Source organism: Bos indicus, chromosome 5 (assembly GCF_029378745.1).
Source record: "Bos indicus isolate NIAB-ARS_2022 breed Sahiwal x Tharparkar chromosome 5, NIAB-ARS_B.indTharparkar_mat_pri_1.0, whole genome shotgun sequence".
Taxonomy (NCBI): Eukaryota; Metazoa; Chordata; class Mammalia; order Artiodactyla; family Bovidae; genus Bos; species Bos indicus.
The window spans coordinates 47520586-47542449 of NC_091764.1; the positions used below are offsets into that span (position 1 = coordinate 47520586).

Here is a 21864-nt window from a genome sequence, read left to right on the forward strand (position 1 = left end):
TAATAGAAGGCCAGCACATGATGGGTATACAAGATTGCACAAAGAGACAGCTTCCTGATTCTTGTGGAAGAGGTCACCCAGCTGAAGGACCAGACGGTTAACAAGTACCAACAGTGTGAATTTTTACTTAGTTAAAGAAAAGGGAAAAAGGATGGTGTAGTCAAAGCTTGTGGAGAAAGGAGGAGTGAGTTTAAAGAAGTCTCACAGTGGGATGACTCTCAATTCTATTGATGCAGACTGCGTCTAACCTGCCTCTGGGGACCAGCTTCTTTCACACCCCATTCTCTTGACCCTTATATTCATGTCCTTCTGCCTTATCAAGAGCTTATGTTTATAGGACCCTTATAGCCCTTTATTCTTCCTTCAAACTCTAAGAAAAGCCTATAATTGCTTTCCTTAGAATTTGCAAAGGTCAATCAATACAAGAGGAGACTGACAAAAAGGTGGTACCTGGGCTCTGTCATACTCCTAGATAGTGAGACTCGTGATGTCTGTATTTCTTGACTCTTAAGTCAGGCAGTCTTATCCTGTTGTACATATTCTTTAGATAGTTCTCTCCTTTGAGTTCATTTTTTTTTTAGTTTTAATGAGGTGTAATTGACAAAATTATATGTATTTAAGGTATGCAATATAATGACTTGATATCCATGTATATAGTGAAATGATTACCACCAAGTTGATTACCACATCTATCATCTCACATAGTTACCGTGTGTGTGTGTATGTGTGTGTGTGTGTGTGTGTTTGGTGAGAAGGCTTAAGGTTTACTTTCTTTGCATCACGTATACAATATAGCACTATGCCAGTTCTGATCCCCAGAAATTATCCATCTTATAAATGAAAGTTTGCATCCTTAGACCCATATCTCTCCATTTCTTCCACCCTCCAACCCCTGGCAACCACATTCTACTCTCTGTTTCTATGAGTTTGGCTTTACTTTTAGATTTCACAGATAAGTGAACTCATATAGTATTTGTATTTTTCTCTCTGGCTTATTTCACTAGCATAATTTCCTCCAGGTTCATCCATGTTGTCGCAAATGGCAGAATTTTCTTCTTTGTCATGGCTAAGGAGTTTCCCTTGTATGTATACATATATCCCACATTTTATCCATTCCTTCATTGGCAGGCACTTTGGTTGTTTCCATATCTTGGCTATTGTGAATAAGAATCCAATGACATAGGAGTAAAGCCATCTCTTCTATACAGATTCTATTTCCTTCTGATAAATACCCAGAAGTGGGATTGCTGGATCCTTTTTGAGGTCATTTTGATCATTTGTATTCCCTCAGAAAAAATAAAGCAACTCCATTTCATCCAGTTTTTCAAATGTATTTGCTTATAATTACATAATCTCATTTGGGTCTTGTCATTTTTTCTTGGTTTCTATAATTATATTCCCAATATGGTTCTGTATCCAGTGTATTTGTCCTTTTATTCTTTTTCCCCATGATTATATTGGTAGTGGTTTATTTTTATTTAGCTTTTCTTTTGTACAAGGAACTTGCTCTTGCATTTATTTAATTTCACTCTGATTTTTTAAAAAATAAGTCTTTGCTTTTAATTTGATTAACTTTTTTCTGTTCTTCTTAGATTTTGTTCTGCTTATGATTCGTCTGTCTCCATACTGTCTTATAGTTTTCATCAAAGATGATGGTGATTTGTCAGAAAAAATCACCAACATGTACAGACAGTCCGACTTTCCTTGAATGTAGTTAGGGAACACAAAATGGTACAAAGAGTAGCACAGAGCAGGAAACTCAGCAGGATTTTCTCCATTGGGGAAAGAGCAGGGGCATCTTTCTTTTCCATTTGTTTCCTTATCTCTATGAACTCATGTTTCATCTCCTTCAGTGATCCTGCCTTGCCCAGTTTTTCTTGAGCTCTCGTGTCTATCATCTCTTGTTTTATAGAGACATGTATTTTTTTTAATTTTGTGATAAAATATTTGGTCATATTTATCATTTGCTCCATAACAGCCTTTTTCTCATGAGTATCCTTCATCTGTTATTTCTTTGTTTTTCTATTCCCTCTCTCTTTTTGTAATATTAACTTAAGATATGTCTTATAGTAAGTAAGTGAAGTCGCGCTCAGTCCTGTCCGACTCTTGGCAACCCCATGGACTGTAGCCTACCAGGCTCCTCTGTCCATGGAATTTTCCAGGCAATAGTACTGGAGTGGATTGCCATTTCCTTCTCCAGCGGATATTCCCCACCCAGGGATCAAATCCGGGTCTCCTGCATTATAGACAGACGCTTTACCGTCTTATAGTAGTTCCCTTTAAATTATTGCGTATCTTTAAATGCAGTGACTTCTTCATGAATTGAAAGTGAAAAGTGAAAGTGAAAGTCATTCACTCGTGTCTGACTCTTTGCAAGCCCATGGACTGTACAGTCCATGGAATTCTCCAGACCGTAATACTGGAGTGGTAGCCTTTCCCTTCTCCAGGGGATCTTCCCAACCCAGGGATCGAACCCAGGTCTCCTGCATAAAGGTCTTCTTCATGAATTGGAAGGGTGCAAAATTTACCCACAGTTCACAGTTCCTGTGATGAGTGCATTCTTTCTCTGCCAGCAGAGGGCAGCACCTTCAGGCCAACCACAATACAGAATTTCTGCCACCCTGCCTCACTAAGAGATTGTCTCTTCCAGTCTGTGGCTCATCTGGAGGTACTCTCAGCCCACCTTGCTGGCTTGGTGCCAAATGGGCTGTAGGGCACTTTCTGCCCACCAGTCATTGCAACCATTCTAGTGTTCCAAACAAAACATTGTTTTGCCTCACGCCGGGGCCCCTGCTTTGGAGGACTGGACTTTCTCCAACATCTCTGGACAGGGACTTCCCTGGCAGCATAGTGGTTAGGACTCCATGCTTCCACTGCAGGGACTGTGGGTTCAGTCCCTGGTCTGAGAAGTAAGATCCCACATGCTGTGTGTAGTGTGGCCAAAAAAAATTTTCTGGTCAGAGATATCTCCTCTTGGCTTCCTAACACCACCGCTCATTTGCCTTTCACTGAACTTAGTTAAGTTTCCCTATGCATTATGGTTCAGTATTCTAGGTTTGCTGAAGATAGAGTTTGCATTCTGTTATTTGCCATCCATTTTTGTTTTGAGGTGATTTCTAAGAGAAGGTAGAACTATTTTTGCTCTGCCTTTCTAGCATTGGAAAGTGAGCCAGAGTTCACTCCAGTTCCATCTAAACACTTTGAACATTTCTTGGCAAGTGCAATTGCAAATAATTACACAAATGTATGATTTGATTTTCTCATTTTTAACAAAATTGGGGCTGTAGGAAATAAATTTGGCAGGAAATTATCTGGCTCACTCTCCTATGCTAAAATTGGCTTCCAAAAATCAAATTAATGGCAGGAGCTACAATCACAAAATTGTAGAGTTGAAGATTGATCCTCAAAACTATTTTCTGATTTTAAACTTTATGAATAAGAACCAACATTGCTTAGTTCACTTTTCTAAATTAATAGGAATGTGAATTAATAGCAAATGGAAGATATTTATCTGCACAGTATTGTGGTATTAAAAACCAAGTTGTGTAATATTGGAGTATCCAAACTTTACAAATTTCTCTGAGGTGTAGTTGCACTAAAAATAAAAACTATTATACCAAAATTCAATCAACATTCAAAAGTACCTACATTTGTGAAGACCTATTTTTCATCATGCAAGTGAATAAAATTAAACTCTTAAAACACTAAAATTAAACACCTAAAATTAAACTCTTAATGAAAAAAAATCTAGACTGATTTTTTTTTCTTTTGGCCACACCTCAAGGCATGCAAGATCTTGGTTCCCTGACCAAGGATCAAACCCGTGCCCTCTGTAGTGAAAGCATGGAGCCTTTCTGCTAAACCGTCAGGGGTCCCTGACCCCCAGGATCTAATGCCTAATGATCTGAGGTGCAGCTAATATAATAATAATAGAAATAAAGTGCACACTAAATATAATGTGCTTGAATCATCAGGAAAGCATCCCTGCCCCCCCAACCCCATCCATGGAAAAGCTGTCTTCCAGGAAACTGGTCCTTGGTTCCAAAAAGATTGGGGACTGCTGCCAAGCTGAATTGTATACTTTGTGTTAGTTTGCTTGGGCTGCTGTAACAAAGCACCACATACTGGTGGCTTAAGCAACAGAAATTCATTTTTTTATTGTCTGGGAGGCTAGAAGTCCTTGATCAGGTGTTGGCAGGTTTGCTCTCTCCTGGGGCCCCTCTGTCCTTGGTCTGCAGATGGCCACCTTCTCAATGAGTCCTCACATGGCCTTTCCTCTGTGTATGTGCATTCCTGTGTGTGTCCACATGTCCTCCTCATAAGGACACTCATCCCATGGGACCATGGTCCCACCCTCAGGATCTCATTTAACCTTACTTACCACTTTAAAGGCCCAATTTCCAAATAAAGTCCCATTAGAGCAAGGTCTGTCTAGTCAAGGCTATGGTTTTTCCAGTGGTCATGTATCGATGTGAGAGTTGGACTGTGAAGAAAGCTGAGCGCCAAAGAATTGATGCTTTTGAACTGTGGTGTTGGAGAAGACTCTTGAGAGTCCCTTGGACTGCAAGGAGATCCAACCAGTCCATTCTAAAGGAGATCCGTCCTGGGATTTCTTTGGAGGGAATGATGCTGAAGCTGAAACTCTAGTACTTCGGCCACCTCATGCGAAGAGTTGACTCATTGGAAGACTCTGATACTGGGAGGGATTGGGGGCAGGAGGAGAAGGGGACGACAGAGGATGAGATGGCTGGATGGCATCACTGACTCGATGGACGTGAGTCTGAGTGAACTCCAGGAGCTGGTGATGGACAGGGAGGCCTGGCGTGCTGCGATTCATGGTCGCAAAGAGTTGGACACGACTGAGTGACTGAACTGAACTGAACTGAGGGGATCAACTTATGAGTTGGGGGGACACAATTCAGTCCATAACATCCTTCGTATTATGATACAAAGTATAAGACCAGATACTGAAACCTGGATGTGAAAGAAAGAAGGAAGGGCAAAAGGGAAAGGAGGGGAAAAAAAGAAAAATGAAAACGGTTTCCAGTTCTAAATAAAAAGAATAATTACTTAGGAAATACATTCTTAATTACTTCTATATTTCAATTTTTAAGCGATTTTGCATTTTAAAACTAGTTTGCAGTATCATACCTGTTAATTTTATGTGCTTACATCATCACTCAATAAAAACAAAGTCTAATTATACTTCTGGCAATTGATTTTTCTGATACCTGGGCTGCCTCATTTATTTTATTCTTGTCGTGGCTTTTAAGTTTGGTGTCTAGTGTAAAGGTATATTCCTCAGAGCCTATTAACATCTTCTCAGCTATGGTAACCAGCCTGCCTTTACCCAAACCCGATTTCCCCGAGATATTCTCTATTTTAAATTATGCTGTCATCATCTACCTGCATCAGTTAAGGAGTAGACTCACTTACATAGAAAAGAAAATACAAGGACAGTGTTTAAACAAGATAGTGGGTTATTTTTCTCCCATTGTTGGAAACAGTGTGGGAAGACAGGTAGCTCCACAGTGTTATCAGGACCCGGGCATCTTCCTGCTTTCTACTATCTTAACATCTCTTACTGTTATCAAAAATGTGGGGTCCGGCTGCTTGCCACTTCAAAGCCAATAAACAGGCCAGGTTGGTGGAAAGGAAAGTTTGCTTTATGTCAGATGCTGGCAACTGGAGGGGGTGAGGTTGGATATCTGTCCAAAGGCCAACTCCCCTCCACTAACAACCACTGGGACCAGAACTTTTAGGCAGAGGGAGGGTGCTACATGCAGAAGCGGCACAGTCAGCTCTGACTGTCATCTTCAGATTGGTCATCGGCCATCTGACCAGTGTCATCTTGGTTGTTTTAGGTAGTTAGTCTTCAGTTCCAGGGTCAGATTGTTTCCATTTCTTTGAGGCCAATTCTCAGAATTGTGGCAGCTTATGTCATGGGTATAGTCTGGTCATCATGTAGTTAACTTTTTCCATCTGATGGGGGTGTCAGTATCTATAAGACAGCTCACAGGACATGGCTCAGGTTATTATCTATAGCCCTTGAGAAGGAACTAAAGGTCCTTGACTATGCTTAATGTTGTTGTTCAGTCACTTAGTCACATCTGACTCCGTGTGACCCTGTGGACTGCAACATTCCAGGCTTTCCTATCCTTCACTGTCTCCTGGAGTTTGCTCAAGCTCATGTCTGTTGAGTCAGCCATCCAACCATCTCCTCCTCTGCTGTCCCCTTCTTGTCTTGCCTTCAATCTTTCCCAGCATCAGGGTCTTTTCCAGTGAGTTGGCTTTGTGTCAGGTGGCCAAAGTATTGGAGCTTCAACTACAGCAGCAGTCCTTCCAAGGAATATTCAGGGTTGATATCCTTTCAGATCAGATCAGTCGCTCAGTCGTGTCCTACTCTTTGCGACCCCATGAATCGCAGCATGCCAGGCCTCCCTGTCCATCACCAACTCCCGGAGTTCACTCAGACTCACGTCCATCGAGTCAGTGATGCCATCCAGCCATCTCATCCTCTGTCATCCCCTTCTCCTCCTGCCCCCAATCCCTCCCAGCATCAGAGTTCCTTTAGTATTGACTAATTTGATCTCCTCGGTGTCCAAGAGACTCTCAAGAGTCCTCTCCAGCACCACAGTTCAAATCCAGTAATCATGTACGGATATGAGAGTTGGACCATAAAGCAGAATGAGGGCCAAAGGATTGATGCTTAATGACTACATTATTATTGTTTGGTCTCTTTTTACTGTTTTCCTTTGTTTCTGCATGTTCTCATTTCTCTGATTAAACTTATTCTTTGACTACAGTTTTCCACAGACAAAAGACAGGCAGAGGACATGGGGGTGGCGGGGAGGGATGTGCCAAGAACCATAGGGTGCTGCTCTGCTTCGTTCATCTCTCCATTCACCGCCATTGCCTTTGTTATAAAGCCTTCATCAGGCTTGAAACAGTTATTTCCTCGATCATCTTACTTTGAGCATCTTACCATTCTGTATTACTATCAGTGAGCTTTAGAGAAACTAAAACAATCAGTTAAATTAGTTCAGTTGCTCAGTCGTGTCCGACTCTTTGCGACCCCATGAATTGCAGCAAACCAGGCCTCCCTGTCCATCACCAACTCCCAGAGTTCACTCAAACTTACATCCATCGAGTCAGTGATGCCATCCAGCCATCTCATCCTCTGTCGTCCCCTTCTCCTCTTGCCCCCAATCCCTCCCAGCATCAGAGTCTTTTCCAATGAGTCAACTCTTTGCATGAGGTGGCCAAAGTACTGGAGTTTCAGCTTTAGCACTATTCCTTCCAAAGAAATCCCAGGGCTGATCTCCTTCAGAATGGACTGGTTGGATCTCCTTGCAGTCCAAGGGACTCTCAAGAGTCATCTCCAACACCACAGTTCAAATCATCAATTCTTCGGCACTCAGCTTTCTTCACAGTCCAATTTTCACATCCATACGTGACCACTGGAAAAACCATAGCCTTGACTAGACGGACCTTTGTTGGCAAAGTAATGTTTTGAGTATGCTATCTAGGTTGGTCATAACTTTCCTTCCAAGGAGTAAGCGTCTTAATTTCATGGCTGCAATCACCATATACTGTGATTTTGGAGCCCCCCAAAATAAAAGTCTGACACTGTTTCCACTGTTTCCCCATCTATTTCCCATGAAGTGATGGGACCGGATGCCATGATCTTCGTTTTCTGAATGTTGAGCTGTAAGCCAACTTTTTCACTCTCCTCTTTCACTTTCATCAAGAGGCTTTTTAGTTCCTCTTCACTTTCTGCCATAAGGGTGGTGTCATCTGCATATCTGAGGTTATTGATATTTCTCCCAGCAATCTTGATTCCAGCGTGTGCTTCTTCCAGCCCAGCATTTCTCATGATGTACTTTGCATATAAGTTAAATAAGCAGGGTGACAATATACAGCCTTGACTTACTCCTTTTCCTATTTGGAACCAGTCTGTTGTTCCATGTCCAGTTCTAACTGTTGCTTCCTGACCTGCATATAGGTTTCTCAAGAGGCAGGTCAGGTGATGTGGTATTCCCATCTCTTTCAGAATTTTCCATATTTTATTGTGATCCACACAGTCAAAGGCTTTGGCATAGTCAATAAAGCAGAAATAGATGTTTTTCTGGAACTCTCTTGCTTTTTTCATCAGCGGATGTTGGCAATTTGATCTCTGGTTCCTCTGCCTTTTCTAAAACCAGCTTGAACATCTGGAAGTTCACGGTTCATGTATTGCTAAAGCCTGGCTTGGAGAATTTTGAGCATTACTTTACTAGCGTGTGAGATGAGTGTAATTGTGCGGTAGTTTGAGCATTCTTTGGCATTGCCTTTCTTTGGAATTGGAATGAAAACTGACCTTTTCCAGTCCTGTGGCCACTGCTGAGTTTTCCAAATTTGCTGGCATATTGAGTGCAGCACTTTCACAGCATCATCTTTCAGGATTTGAAAGAGCTCAACTGGAATTCCATCCCCTCCACTAGCTTTGTTCGTAGTGATGCTTTCTAAGGCCCACTTGCCTTCACATTCCAGGATGTCTGGCTCTAGGTCAGTGATCACACCATCGTGATTATCTGCGTCGTGAAGATCTTTTTTGTACAGTTCTTCTGTGTATTCTTGCCACCTCTTCTTAATATCTTCTGCTTCTGTTAGGTCCATACCATTTCTGCCCTTTATCGAGCCCATCTTTGCGTGAAATGTTCCCTTGGTATCTCTAATTTTCTTGAAGAGATCTCTAGTCTTTCCCATTCTGTTGTTGTCCTCTATTTCTTTGCATTGACCGCTGAAGAAGGCTTTCTTATCTCTCCTTGCTATTCTTTGGAATTCTGCATTCAAATGGATATATCTTTCCTTTTCTCCATTGCTTTTCACTTCTCTTCTTTTCACAGCTATTTGTAAGGCCTCCCCAGACAGCCATTTTGCTTTTTTGCATTTCTTTTCCATGGGGATGGTCTTGATCCCTGTCTCCTGTATGATGTCATGAACCTCCGTCCATAGTTCATCAGGCACTCTGTCTATCAGATCTAGTCCCTTAAATCTATTTGCCACTTACACTGTATAATCATAACAGATTTGATTTAGGTCATACCTGAATGGTCTAGTGATTTTCCCTACTTTCTTCAATTTAAGTCTGAATTTGGCAATAAGGAGTTCATGATCTGAGCCACAGTCAGCTCCTGGTCTTGTTTTTGCTGACTGTATAGAGCTTCCCCATCTTTGGCTGCAAAGAATATAATCAATCTGATTTTGGTATTGACCATCTGGTGATGTCCACGTGTAGAGTCTTCTCTTGTGTTGTTAGAAGAGGGTGTTTGCTATGACCAGAGCGTTCTCTTGGCAAAACTCTATTAGCCTTTGCCCTGCTTCATTGCATATTCCAAGGCCAAATTTGCCTGTTACTCCAGGTGTTTCTTGACATCCTACTTTTGCATTCCAGTCCCCTATAATGAAAAGGACATCTTTTTTGGGTGGTAGTTCTAAAAGGTCTTGTTAGGTCTTCATAGAACCGTTCAACTTCAGCTTCTTCAGCATTACTGGTTGGGGCATAGACTTGCATTACTGTGATATTGAATGGTTTGCCTTGGAAACGAACAGAGATCATTCTGTCGTTTTTGAGATTGCATCCAAGTACTGCATTTCGGACTCTTTTGTTGACCATGATGGCTACTCCATTTCTTCTAAGGGATTCCTGCCCACAGTGGTAGCTATAATGGTCATCTGAGTTAAATTCACCCATTCCAGTCCATTTAGTTCACTGATTCCTAGAATGTCAACGTTCACTCTTGCCATCTCCTGTCTGACCACTTCCAATTTGCCTTGATTTATGAACATAACATTCCAGGTTCCTATGCAATATTGCTCTTTACAGCATCGGACCTTGTTTCTATCACCAGTCACATCCACAGCTGGGTATTCTTTTTGCTTTGGCTCCATGCCTTCATTCTTTCTGGTTATTTCTCCACTGATCTCCAGTAGCATATTGGGCACCTACTGACCTGTGGAGTTCCTCTTTCAGTATCCTATCATTTTGCCTTTTCATGCTGTTCATGGGGTTCTCCAGGCAAGAATACTGAAGTGGTTTGCCATTCCCTTCTCCAGTGGACCACATTCTGTCAGACCTCTCCACCATGACCTGCCCGTCTTGGGTGGCCCCACACGGCATGGCTTAGTTTCGTTGAGTTAGACAAGGCTGTGGTCCATGTGATTTGATTGACTAGTTTTCTGTGATTATGGTTTCAGTGTGTCTGCCCTCTGATGCCCTCTCGCAACACCTACCATCTTACTTGGGATTCTCTTACCTTGGACGTGGGGTATCTCTTCACAGCTGCTCCAGCAAAGCGCAGCCGCTGCTCTTTGCCTTGGACGAGGGGTATCTCCTCACCGCCACCCCTCCTGACCTTGAACGTGGAGTATCTCCTTTCAGCCCTCCTGTGCCTGCACAGCCACTTCTCAAACAATGCCACTCTCTAAAAGCAAAGAAACAAAACAAAACAAAACAAAAAACCTCTTTTGATGATTCCCTGTTTTAGATGATGCCAAAAATCCTTAGTTTAAAACACCGAGTTATTTTCATTCTAGTCCCCAACTGTTTTATGGATTTCATCTCCTGATAGTCCCTTGCAGTATCTTGTACTCTGCATCTTGAATTTTTCACTCTTCTCTAAGCAAGCTTTGGTTTTTAGTACTTGACAGCACTAGATGTTTCAATGTTAAACAATCCCTGCCTTAATCAGTTCTAAATCTGTTGGGAAATAGAAACTGGAGTCAGCAGTGGATTAAAATATCAACTTTTTACTTTTTATTTTTTGGCAGACTTGGGAGTTTTTAGAAAAGCTGAATTGAATGTACAGCCAGACTCAGGATTCTTATTTCTCTACCCCACCCCAGGTCTGATGTTGGGACTTTAATAAGTGGGAAATCAGATCTATGAAGGCTTCCCTGGTGACTCAGACAGTAAAGAATCTGCTTGCAATGCAGGAGACCCGGGTTCAATCCCTTGGTCGGGAAGATCCCCTTGAAACAGGAATGATGACCCACTCCTATATTTTTGCCTGGGAAATCCCATGGACAAGAGGGGTCACAAAGAGTTGGACACAACTGATTGACTAACACTTTCACTTTTCAGATATACGAAGCAAACTGTAACCCCAGCTTGTCAGTTGGATTTGACTTAGTTGAATAGAACTAAAAACCCTGATATCATAGTGACTTAAATCATAAAGAAATAGGCATTTCAGAGGTAGTATATAACTCCACAGTGTCATGAAGGACCCATGCTCTTAAGTATTTCTTCTCTAATATGCCTAGCACTTGGTTTCCATCCTTGGGTTCACTCCATGGCCCAAGATAGTTGTTGGGGCTGCAGCTGTTTCTTCTACATTCCATCTACATTCCGGGCAGCAGAAAAGAGGGTTGTAAGGAGTCCTTCCAGAAGTTTCATTTACATGTCATTGGCCAGAACTTTTTACATAGTTAAATTACACTTAACTTTTAAGAGAGGCTAGGAAATAAGTCTTTCCCTGAGCACCCTCAAAATATGCACCCTCAAAACTGGTAAAAAGATGAAAAGAAGAGTGGATGTTTGATAGGCAACTAGTAGTCTGCCACAGCCATAGCTGCAGTCTTGGCCTCCTGCCACCTTTGAGCTCAATGAGCCTCAGGAGTGGAACTCAGGTTGGCTTACTTCATGGTGCTACAGCAGTGGGAGAGAATGAGTCCGAGGAGAGCCGGAAAGGGCCCAGGGTTACATTCCCAGGGCTCTTTTCCAGAGCTGGACCAATTGGGTAAATCAATGCTCATCCTCTGGGGAGGAATAAGTACAGATGGTTAGAGGGACCAGAAGATCCCTGGACTACTGCTCACGCCTTGAGAGTGAAGCAGGCACCCTCTGGCGGACCATAAGCCTAGGCAGCAAGGTCTACTGTGAGGGCACCTCTTCAGTCCTCCTGCTCCGCTTCTCCTGCTCAGCTTCCCCTGTGCTTCCACTGGTGAATGCGCACTTAGCCTAAGTCCCAGCTCCTATGTTGCCATTCCATTGGCACCCTTCATGACCTGCTTTCTGATCCCCAGACAGATCTCTATTCTTTTCTATCAGTGTGTTCAGATGGAAAGGGTAACAATTCTCACATGCGTATAGAACTCTCACTTCCTATCTCTGCCTGTTTCTCTTCCTCTTTCTCCCAAAGCTATACTAAACTGTTCATTTTTTTGAAGACAAGAACCTGGTTTTATTATCTTTGCATTTCAGCTCCTCCTGCTGAAAGCCTTAGAGGTGCTGGTGCATGCACGCTGGCTAAGTCACTCCAGTCGTGTCCAACTCTTTGCAACCCCATGGACTGTAGCCCACCAAGCTCCCCTGTCCATGGGATTCTCCAGGCAAGAATACTGGAGTGGGTTGCCATGTCCGCCTCCAGGGCATCTTCCTGACCCAGGGATCAAACCCACGTCTCTTATGTCTCCTGCATTAGCAGGCGAGTTCTTTACCCCTAGAGATACCTGGGAAGCCCCTGGAACATTTACTAAGTCAGAAATGCTGATTTCCTTCTTTCCCTGTTTTATAATGAGACTGAGATCTTGACAAATTGAGTTGCTTAGTAAATAATAAAAGTAATAGACATTAAATGAGGTTTCATTAAAACATCATTGTGTTCCAGGCATGTCCATGAGTGTTTATGTGTATTATTCTCCTCATTTTTCATATCAACCTGGTGAAGCATGTGTCACTATCCATGTTTTAAATGGAGGCAAATTGGCCAAGACTGCAGAGCAAGCAAGTGGAAAAGCTGGGATTTAAACCTGGGTTTTTCTTACTTCATTCTCTGTGCTAGCATAGCATGGACAAGACCAGGTCTTCTAAGTTTATACCTAAGCCCCAAATATTTGAATTGTATATCCCCTTTTCATGCCCTGCTTTGTTGTAACATGATAATCCTTTAGATAATCAAAGAAGACTTGTCCAAAGACAAGTCTTCTTTGATATACACAGACATGCCTTTTTGTAGGGAGGGGCATTTTCCTAGTAATGATGCTTCATATCTGCTCAAGCCCATCCTTACAATCTTGCTCAAATCACCAAGAACTACTTAACATCAATTGGAAGAAAAATCATAAAGTTAATCTGCTCAGTTTAAAACATGTTGGAATTTCCCTTGGGAACTGAATCGTCATACGGGTTAATGCCTGTCAGAAAAGGATGCCCCTGGGAGGACATCACCATTTAGCATTTTGCTCTTAGCAAATTTAAAGCCTTTAGGGGAAGTGAGGTGTGGACTTACTTCCCCTAACTCTTTTTAAGAGATGTCACATATTTGGGCATCAGTTTATTTGCTTCCCTGGTGGCTCAGAGGTTAAAGTGTCTGCCTCCAATGCAGGAGACCCGGGTTCCATCCCTGGGTTGGGAAGATCCCCTGGAGAAGGAAGTGGCAACCCACTCCAGTATTCTTACCTGGAGAATCCCATGGACAGAGGAGCTTGGTAGGCTACAGTCCACAGGGTCGCAAAGAGTCGGACACGACTGAGCGACTTCACTTTCTTTCTTTCACTTATTTGCTTCAGAAGATGGATAGCCTGGCAGAGGGAGCAGGTGAAATGTAGTGTTGCCCCATCACTCCCCTTTAAGAAGAGACTCAAGGGTTCCTGTAATTCAACACTTTGGATAGAAAACTGAACATTCGTCATGCAAAACTTCTCCCCAAATGTCTAGCCACACTTGCAGTTACCCAGGAAAGAAAATGAGATATGGAACTGTAAATATTGCCTCTGCGCTGAGGACTTCTGATGCTTGGTTTCCTAAAACAGGAAATGCATCGGGTATTTCCATGATGCGGCTGTGGGCTTTCCTGTATGGTGGAGGTTAAATCCTCTTGATCAAACAGCATTATCCTTGGACATCCTGCTTTCTCTGGGCTCTAACTAATAGTAAGGATGGCATTATGGTACTAAACCAGTAGAGGGAAAGTGAAGGGGGGAGACGAAGCAAAGGAATGGCATGCAGATAGTCATCTCATGTTGTTGGGTCATTTAAATGAACGTGAACTTGTGGCTCTAGGCCTGTTTGCTAGATGATGTGTTTTAAGCACAGTAAGAAATAAGTGTTATATTGCAACCCGGTACACACATGTGGGCTTCCCAGGTGGCTCAGTGGTAAAGAATCCACCTGCCAGTGCAGGAAACACAGGAGACGCAAGTTCAATCCCTGGGTCAGGAAGATCCCCTGGAGGAGGAAACGGCAACCCACTCCAGGATTCTTTTCTGGAAAATCCCATGGACAGAGGAGCCTGGCAGGCTACAGTCCATGGGGTCACAAAAAGTCAGACATGACTTAGCGACTGAACACAGAGCACACACACACGTAAGCAGAAGTCACGTACGGTGGTTACAGCAGACCCTACCTCACACTTAAAGGTTGTCATCCTAACTTTTCCCTCCCCAAATTATGATACATACCAAAAAAAACGTGATTTCTAGTCTGTGGTAAATATGCTTTAAATATATTCTTGTCAAAATATGAAGCCACAGATTTAGCTCATATTTGTAGGAAATTGTCTATTATATAACCTGATTGTCAAAACCATTCCTCACTTTCTCATCAAGCTAATCAGACTTAAGTCCCTTCAGAAAGGAAGTCAGTCTTTGTTTTGCAGGTCAAATAAACATCAGAATGTGCACCTCCTTACCCTGACAACTGTCCTGAATTCTAATTCTGAGATGCAGGGAGATAGATGGATGAGAGGGGTTAAAAGCTTTGCACTGAGTTGGTGCCTGGTTGAAATAAGGCTCCGCTCCAAGACCTTCCCTCAGGACCAAGCCTTTCCCTAATTATCTATCTCTCGACTGATGGCTGGGAGCTTTTATATCCCACGGTCAAGCTCGTTCAAAGATTTGATATGGATGAGAAATATGCCTCTCATTTGTAAAGGGGCAGGAAAACAATTGTGAATTGGGAAGTAAGAAGGGAGCCTTGACTGATCTTAGACATCCCCCTCTCCCCCCAGAGCTTTCTCAGTGAGGTCGTTTTAGGAAGACCTGCCTGTGGAATGGGAGGATCTGATTCTCCTAAAATTAGGACTGGAACCCCCGGGAAGGTTTGCAAGTACCAACTAGGTCCTCAAATGAAAATAACAAATACCTACCTTCAAAGATAATTATGCAGAATCAATAAGGTGATACAAATGAAGGACTTTTAATCATTTTATTTATTTATTTATTTTTGGCTGTGCTGGGTTTTCATTGCTGCACAGGCTTTTCTCTAGTTATGGCAAAATAGGGGCTACACTCCAGCTGCAGTGCACAGGCTTCTCATTGTGGTAGCTTCTCTTATTGCAGAGCACGGGCTCTGGGGCAAAGCGCAATAGTTACTGCGCATGAGATCAGTTGCGCCATGGCATGTGGGATCTTCCCAGATCGGGGATCGAACCCATGTCTCCTGCATTGGCAGGCGGATTCTTTACCACTGAGCCACCAGGGAAGCCCCAAGTAAAGGACTTAATGAAGCTCTGGATGCATAGTTAACGCCTGCTCTGGGTTTAGTATCATTGCTGTTGCTGTAGTTAATCTACCCCTCTACTAATAGTGCAGATGAAGTAATCCTCAGCCCCATGCCTAACATCTGTGGGCCCCAGCCAGTTTTTCTGTGCTCGGTCCACACCCTGCAACCAGCACCCCTTGGTGACTCCTTGGACCTAGAACCCACCTCTGGTGGCAGATTCCACTCCCAGAAAGACAGACTTGGGTAAGAAGCCCTCTTGCACCCTGCAGGTGGACACAGGGTATCTGGGCAGGCAAGTCAGGGTTTTGACCTCCTGGAGCTTGCTCTAGAAAGGGCTGGATACAGGTTTTGATATATCCCCCCTCCTAACAGATTTCTCAGCTGGACAGGGGAGGGCAGGAGCCCTGTATATAATCAATTGGGATTAGACATGAGTGTGTCTTTAATGTAAGAATTAAGTGTTGTCTTGATGGCCTTAATGATCCCAAATTCAGTTAAAGTCAGACCCCTTGAATAAACAAATGGAAACTACAGAAAAAAGACAAGTTACTAGATAATGAATGCCTTGTTTTCGTTGCAGGCACTGGCTTTCAGGCCTCAGGCTACAACTTCAACACCTATGACTGGAGAAGTCCCAAACCAAGAGGCAGTTTGTCCCCAGTCACTAAGCCTCGAAGCCAGACTTACCCAGATGTGGGACTAAGTAATGAAGAGTGGGACCGGTCCACCGTCAGTGGGTAAGGTTTTCACCAAGTGCTGCCCTGCCCCAACTGCTTCCGGGTCATTTGGGCTGGATGTGGACTTCTGTACTTCCTGTGGCACCTCCTGCTCATGTTGGAAGGGTTCATGAAGCCACTGTCACCGTCCATGCTGGCCCCATGGCTGATTCAAAGACTTGAGCCTGCCCAGCAGGAATCTGGGCTCTACCACACACACGTTTCCCCAAATGAGAACAACAGTAGTACATGAGGAAAATCTCCTTCTATAAACCATGCCCTCACTCTGTGACTGGTTCCCTCTCCTTTCACTTAGAAGGTGGTTTCACACTCTGTGTGTGTGTGTATGTGTGTGTGTGTTAGTCGCTCAGTTGTATCCGACTCTTTGTGACCCCAGGGACTGTAGCCTACCAGGCTCTTCTGTCCATGGGATTCTCCAGGCAAGAATACTGGAGTGGGTTGCCATTTCCTTCTCCAGGGGATCTTCCCGACTGAGGGATCAAACTCAGATCTCAGGCATTGCACGTGGATTCTTTACCATCTGAGCCACCACAGAAGCCCAGATTCACATAAAATTACATGAAAAAAAAATTTTTTTTAACTGAGGATTTGATATTTTTAACTGAGACTCTATTTTAGCAGTGTGTTCCTTACCAAAAGATTTTAAGGAAACTCATAAATCTGATAGCATTTAACTGATCTATACTGATGTATGGGGAAAACGTTTTTCTCTCTCAAGGAACAGTTTGATTTCTTCTTCCCTTCAGATAGGGTAGCTGAAAGATATCCCCAGCAGTGCCATGTTGATGCAACTCACTCAGCAATATCCGTGAACTCAGTTAGTAAGACCATGGTCTTTCCAGTCTTTGAGACATTTTTAATGCCCTACAGTGTCTTTCTGTTAGAACTGGCCTGACTTGGAGGCCACAACTGAAAGAAAGCCAGATCCAAGATGAATCTCTATTTTGTGTGTGAGATGAAGGGGAGGGAGATTCTGGATCCAAATACATGGGTATATATATAGGCTTCCCAGGTGGTGCTAGTGGTAAAGAACCCACCTGCCAATGCAGAAGACATAAGAGATGAGGGTTCAATCCCTGGGTCAGGAAGATCACCTGGGGGAGGGTATGGCCACCCACTCTGGTATTTGTGCCTAGAGAATCCCATGGACAGAGGAGCCTGGCAGTCTACAGCCCATAGGGTCACAAAGAATTGGACACAACTGAAGCAGTTTAGCACAGCATGACACACATGTGCGCACACACAAACACACACACACACACACACACACGTATGTATTTGGGCTTCCCAAATGGTGCAAAGAATCTGCCCGCAGGAGATTCAGGTTCAATTCCTGTGGTTGGGAAGATCCCCTAGAAAAGAAAATGGCAACCCACTCCAGTATTCTTGGCTGGAGAATCCCATGGACAAGGAGGGCTACAGTCCATAGGATTGCAAAGAGTTGGATATGACTGAGTGACTGAACACACACACACACATGTATATAAATGGATATATACATATATATCTGGCAAGGTCTTAACCAAGACTGTGCTTTTGGACAGCAGTTTCACAGGGGCTCCCGACAGTACCGAGGCCGAGCAAGAGGAGAACTTCTGGTCCCAAGCGCTGGAGGATCTGGAAACCTGTGGACAATCCGGGATTCTGAGAGAACTCGAGGTAGCCTCGGTCCTGCCACTTACTCTCATTGTTTCTACATTCATTTTTTTTGGTCCTTTTGAGTTGGCATTGGTCACACCAGTTCATTTAAAAGCTTTAACCCCTTTCCACAGGAGAAAGCTGACAGGCGTGTGTCTTTGAGAAACATGAATCTCTTGGTAGCTACCCTTTCTGTTTATATTTTTGCTTGTGAAGCTGCCTTCCCTGCCCCCTTGCCTTTCGGACAGTGATTTGATTTTATCCAATGCAGTTAAAAGTATTTCTTTCCCCTTTCTGCCCCCACCCTGAGCTTACTGACCTGTGGCTTCTCTGCCATTGCTCCTTGCTAACCCTGACCGCCCCTGTTTGCCACCGGATCGCTCAGGCGAGCTCAGTCTCAGCAGTGGCGTCTCTCATTCTCTGATTTGCTTTAGAAAGGTTTCTTTGGCATGTTTTCATTTGTACCTGGTAGAGACGTTAATTTGATCGTGAAGAGGAACATAAGAGGAAATTTGATTTTACTTCATTTTGCCCTTAAAGTAGATGACAATGCGGCTGGTAGAAAAAAGGCCAGTCTGTTTGATCAGCAGCCAAAATATTACAGAGTACATTGCTGTTAATTGCAAATCCTGCTTCTGTGCTAACTTAGTGTGAATTCAAGGACTTGCAGAGAGATGGAGTATAATAGCAGAACTCCTGGGGAGTTCTTTAATCAAAGCCGTAAATTTGCTGACAGTGTTCACACTTTGGTCTGGGAAGTCCTGGACTGTTTCCTTTTATGTTCTTTTAAATTTTCTGAGCTGTAAAAAAGAAAGTGGCAAAAGTCTCGTTTTTATTTTGATGTCGTATGAGGTCCCCAAGTCACCATAAGGAATGTGAATGGCCTAACTGGGCGGAACTCTTGCAGTTCTAAAATGATGACTCATCTTTATATTATTTTGCTTCTCAGTTGCATGTGTGGATATTTTATGTGACTCCAATGTTTGTGAATCTGCAAAGAGAATTATAAAGAAAAATATTAGTTTGAATTTGTAAACATCATGGTATTACCTGGCATGAATTTCAACTTCAGAGCACAGTTAAAGGACCTGGAGATGGATACTCCTACAAAATGTAAATAAATTAAGATGTTAGCAACTGATTCGTTTTCATGCAACTTTCAAAAAATATAGAATGCTTAAGTATCAGGTAGCTTATTTAAACTTTTACCACTTCCTGTATGGAGAATGATCAGCATTGTACCAAATTGAATAAAGATCTCAGTTCACATTTTTTTAACATAGTACGGCTTTTAAAAGCATGTTTTGGCTTATATGCCTTTTGCATTTTTCATTTTGAAATCTCATTTGAAGAACCCATTTTTCTTCTCATAGCTTCTTCTACATTAGGTATTAACAAAGTGAAGATGATGTAAAAAGTAATACAGTCAGGTTGTGTTTTCACCCAGAAATTGAGTTTCCTGATGAAAACAACATCCTTCAGTATAGAATTTATGTTGCAACAGCCAATAGATTTTTTCTAACCTCACTTCAGGCAGGTGTGGCCCTTGAAATTATACATTCAGGAAAAAAAAAGAATGGGTTGAATTTAATAGTCAAAAAGAAATAAAATTTTCAACTAGAAAGAATGATTGACAAACCCATAAATTAGAGTCTTATTCACACTTTTAGCACAAGGAATATTCACTTATTAGTTTGAATGAACTCTGATCCCTTGATTTCAAGTGCTACTATGCCAAAAATATTATTGGAGCTAGGTTCCTGCATATGAAATTTATATCTAGCATTAAAAGTTAAAGCACACTATAAATGTAACAAATGTAGAAGATTAGCTAAGATAAAAAATGATTACAATTGAAATGAAAATGAAAATTATACTAGTCATTTTCCCCATTGCTAGCAATAATTTAGGTTCAGCTTTAGGGCTGAAAAACGTACAGTTTTAACAAGAGAGAAATTCAAACTAAGATTTTAGACAAGTTACTTAATCTCTTTTATCAGTTATTTCTTCTTTAAAATACAGGGATTATAATGACTAATGCTTCTATGACACAACACAGAACATGGCACTTAATGAATGCTCAGAGAAGTTTTTTTTTTTGCTACTTCTTTGAGTAATGAATACTGTCTTAACTATTTTTTCCTTAGTATAACATAAGAAGAAGGTTTAACTAAATGTCAAATAGAGAACTTTTGGACATACTCCTTCTAAGCTGTATGCACATCGGTTATCTCACTGATGATTTTGAAAATGTATAAATTACAAATTGTGCAAAATGAAAATCAGTGGTACATACTCGTGAAGCAAAAACAAGTCTTAAGAAACTTTAAATAATTACTTTCTTTTTAGTTTTATATTTGTGTTTTAATTTTAATATTCCTGCAGGGATGTCACTAATTCAGTTGATATTCACTTTAAACAAAGCCATCAATTCATCCTTTGAAAATGTGATCTGAAGACCTTTTGATACTATGTCATTGCTTCCATCAGAACCATTTCTAGATCAGATTATAACTTCTGTTATGGCTAAGGCTTATCAAAGTAGAACAGTTGTCTCCCGCTGTAGTGATCATTTGATTTCCAATGTGCTTCCTGCCAGTCTAATGAAAAATGAGTATGAAAAATAAATGTTAACAAAGCAAATAACTAGTCTAAGTAGGTAAAAACAATAGGTGGATGCTCACCACAGCAAGAAAATAATCGTCTAATGGTTTCAGGAACAGCACATTAAACAAGGAATGATATATGTGAGTTAAGTACCATAAAATAAAAGGATGTCCCATGTTACCAACAAGCTAGTAATAAAAAGGTTTCAATTAGAGGAAATTTATCTGAAATAAACCATGATATGGATAATTCACACTGGATAAATAATAAGGTTTTTTTTATTTACTAAAAAAGCCAATTTTAAATGTTTCAACTTCATACTCGACTGAGAATCAATATAGCCTAGTAGGCAAGAATAAAGGTTTTGGAGACATTGCTAGGGTTGCAATCCCAGACTCTTGGGCAAGTTGCTTCATTGATCCAGGCATCCCCTTCCTAAGTGAAATGAGGAGGTATAATAAGTATAATACTTTATCATATAGAGTTATTATAAGTATTTAATGGTATTCTACATATACACACACATATATGGTACTTAGCACATATTAACACTCTAACTTCTTTTTTTCTTTTTTTTTTTCTAACTTCTTTTTTTCAAAATTATCATTAAGATAACTGATGTAGTCAAGGTATTCGTAAGTTCACTTATTTTGTTTCTTTTCTACATACCTGTGTGCCAATACTTGGCTGTCATTTAGAAATCTTGTTAGTGGCATGTATATAGCTGAACACCAGGTGAAGCTTGGAATTATAAAATCCTAGTGAGGTAACAAATAAAAACTCTACTCACTTTGCAGTGTTCCCTCCTGAGCAGTAATTTTAGATGGTGTGCTTGGCTCATTTACTACCTATGGGACCTTGGGTAGGTCAGTCTCTTTGTGCCTTAGATTCCTCTCCTATAAATTAGGAGGAATAACAGCACTTAACTCATAAAGTTGTTAAATGTGTGCATACATTCAAAGGACTCACATTACACTTCTGTTACCTTTAGCATCAGTATCAATATAAACCACTAGATCATGTTGTAGCCAGTCATATGGCATGTGGAATTTTTTTCGGGCAGATTCGCTGATGCTGGTATACCATTATGTAACTATTATATGGAAGAATACAGAGCTGGCTACAGGCATATTTGCAGAATTTTAGCATCCAACCATGAGAAATGAACATTCCCAACATGATATTGGTTTCAAATGCTTTTTTTTTGTTCCACTTCTGAGACTCAGTCATTTTTGAGAGCTAATCTTGCCATTTGTTGTGTATTATATAGGACAATATATTTGAAACTGAACACTTTTCAATTCACTGGTAAAATTCAAGTCCCTTTGCTTTTGAGCAAAGGGTTGATTCCAGTAGCACGTCTCTTTGAGGATCTTACACATGGGTCATTTCTAA

General features: G+C 41.7%; 1 protein-coding gene across 10 annotated transcripts in view; it reads left to right on the forward strand.

Moving 5' to 3' along the window:
• Window positions 1-21864, forward strand: part of GRIP1 (glutamate receptor interacting protein 1) — a 502117-nt gene that overhangs the window by 453619 nt on the left and 26634 nt on the right. For 5 of the 10 annotated variants that reach the window (XM_070789351.1, XM_070789352.1, XM_070789344.1 and 2 more), the window contains 2 exons: window positions 16068-16224; window positions 17772-17883. In XM_070789351.1, coding sequence (XP_070645452.1) covers window positions 16068-16224; window positions 17772-17883 — 269 coding nt within the window. Of the gene's footprint in view, window positions 1-16067; window positions 16225-17768; window positions 17884-17996; window positions 18042-21864 lie in introns of all 10 variants that reach the window. The other 5 variants (XM_070789346.1, XM_070789349.1, XM_070789350.1 and 2 more) reach the window with 3 other exon arrangements.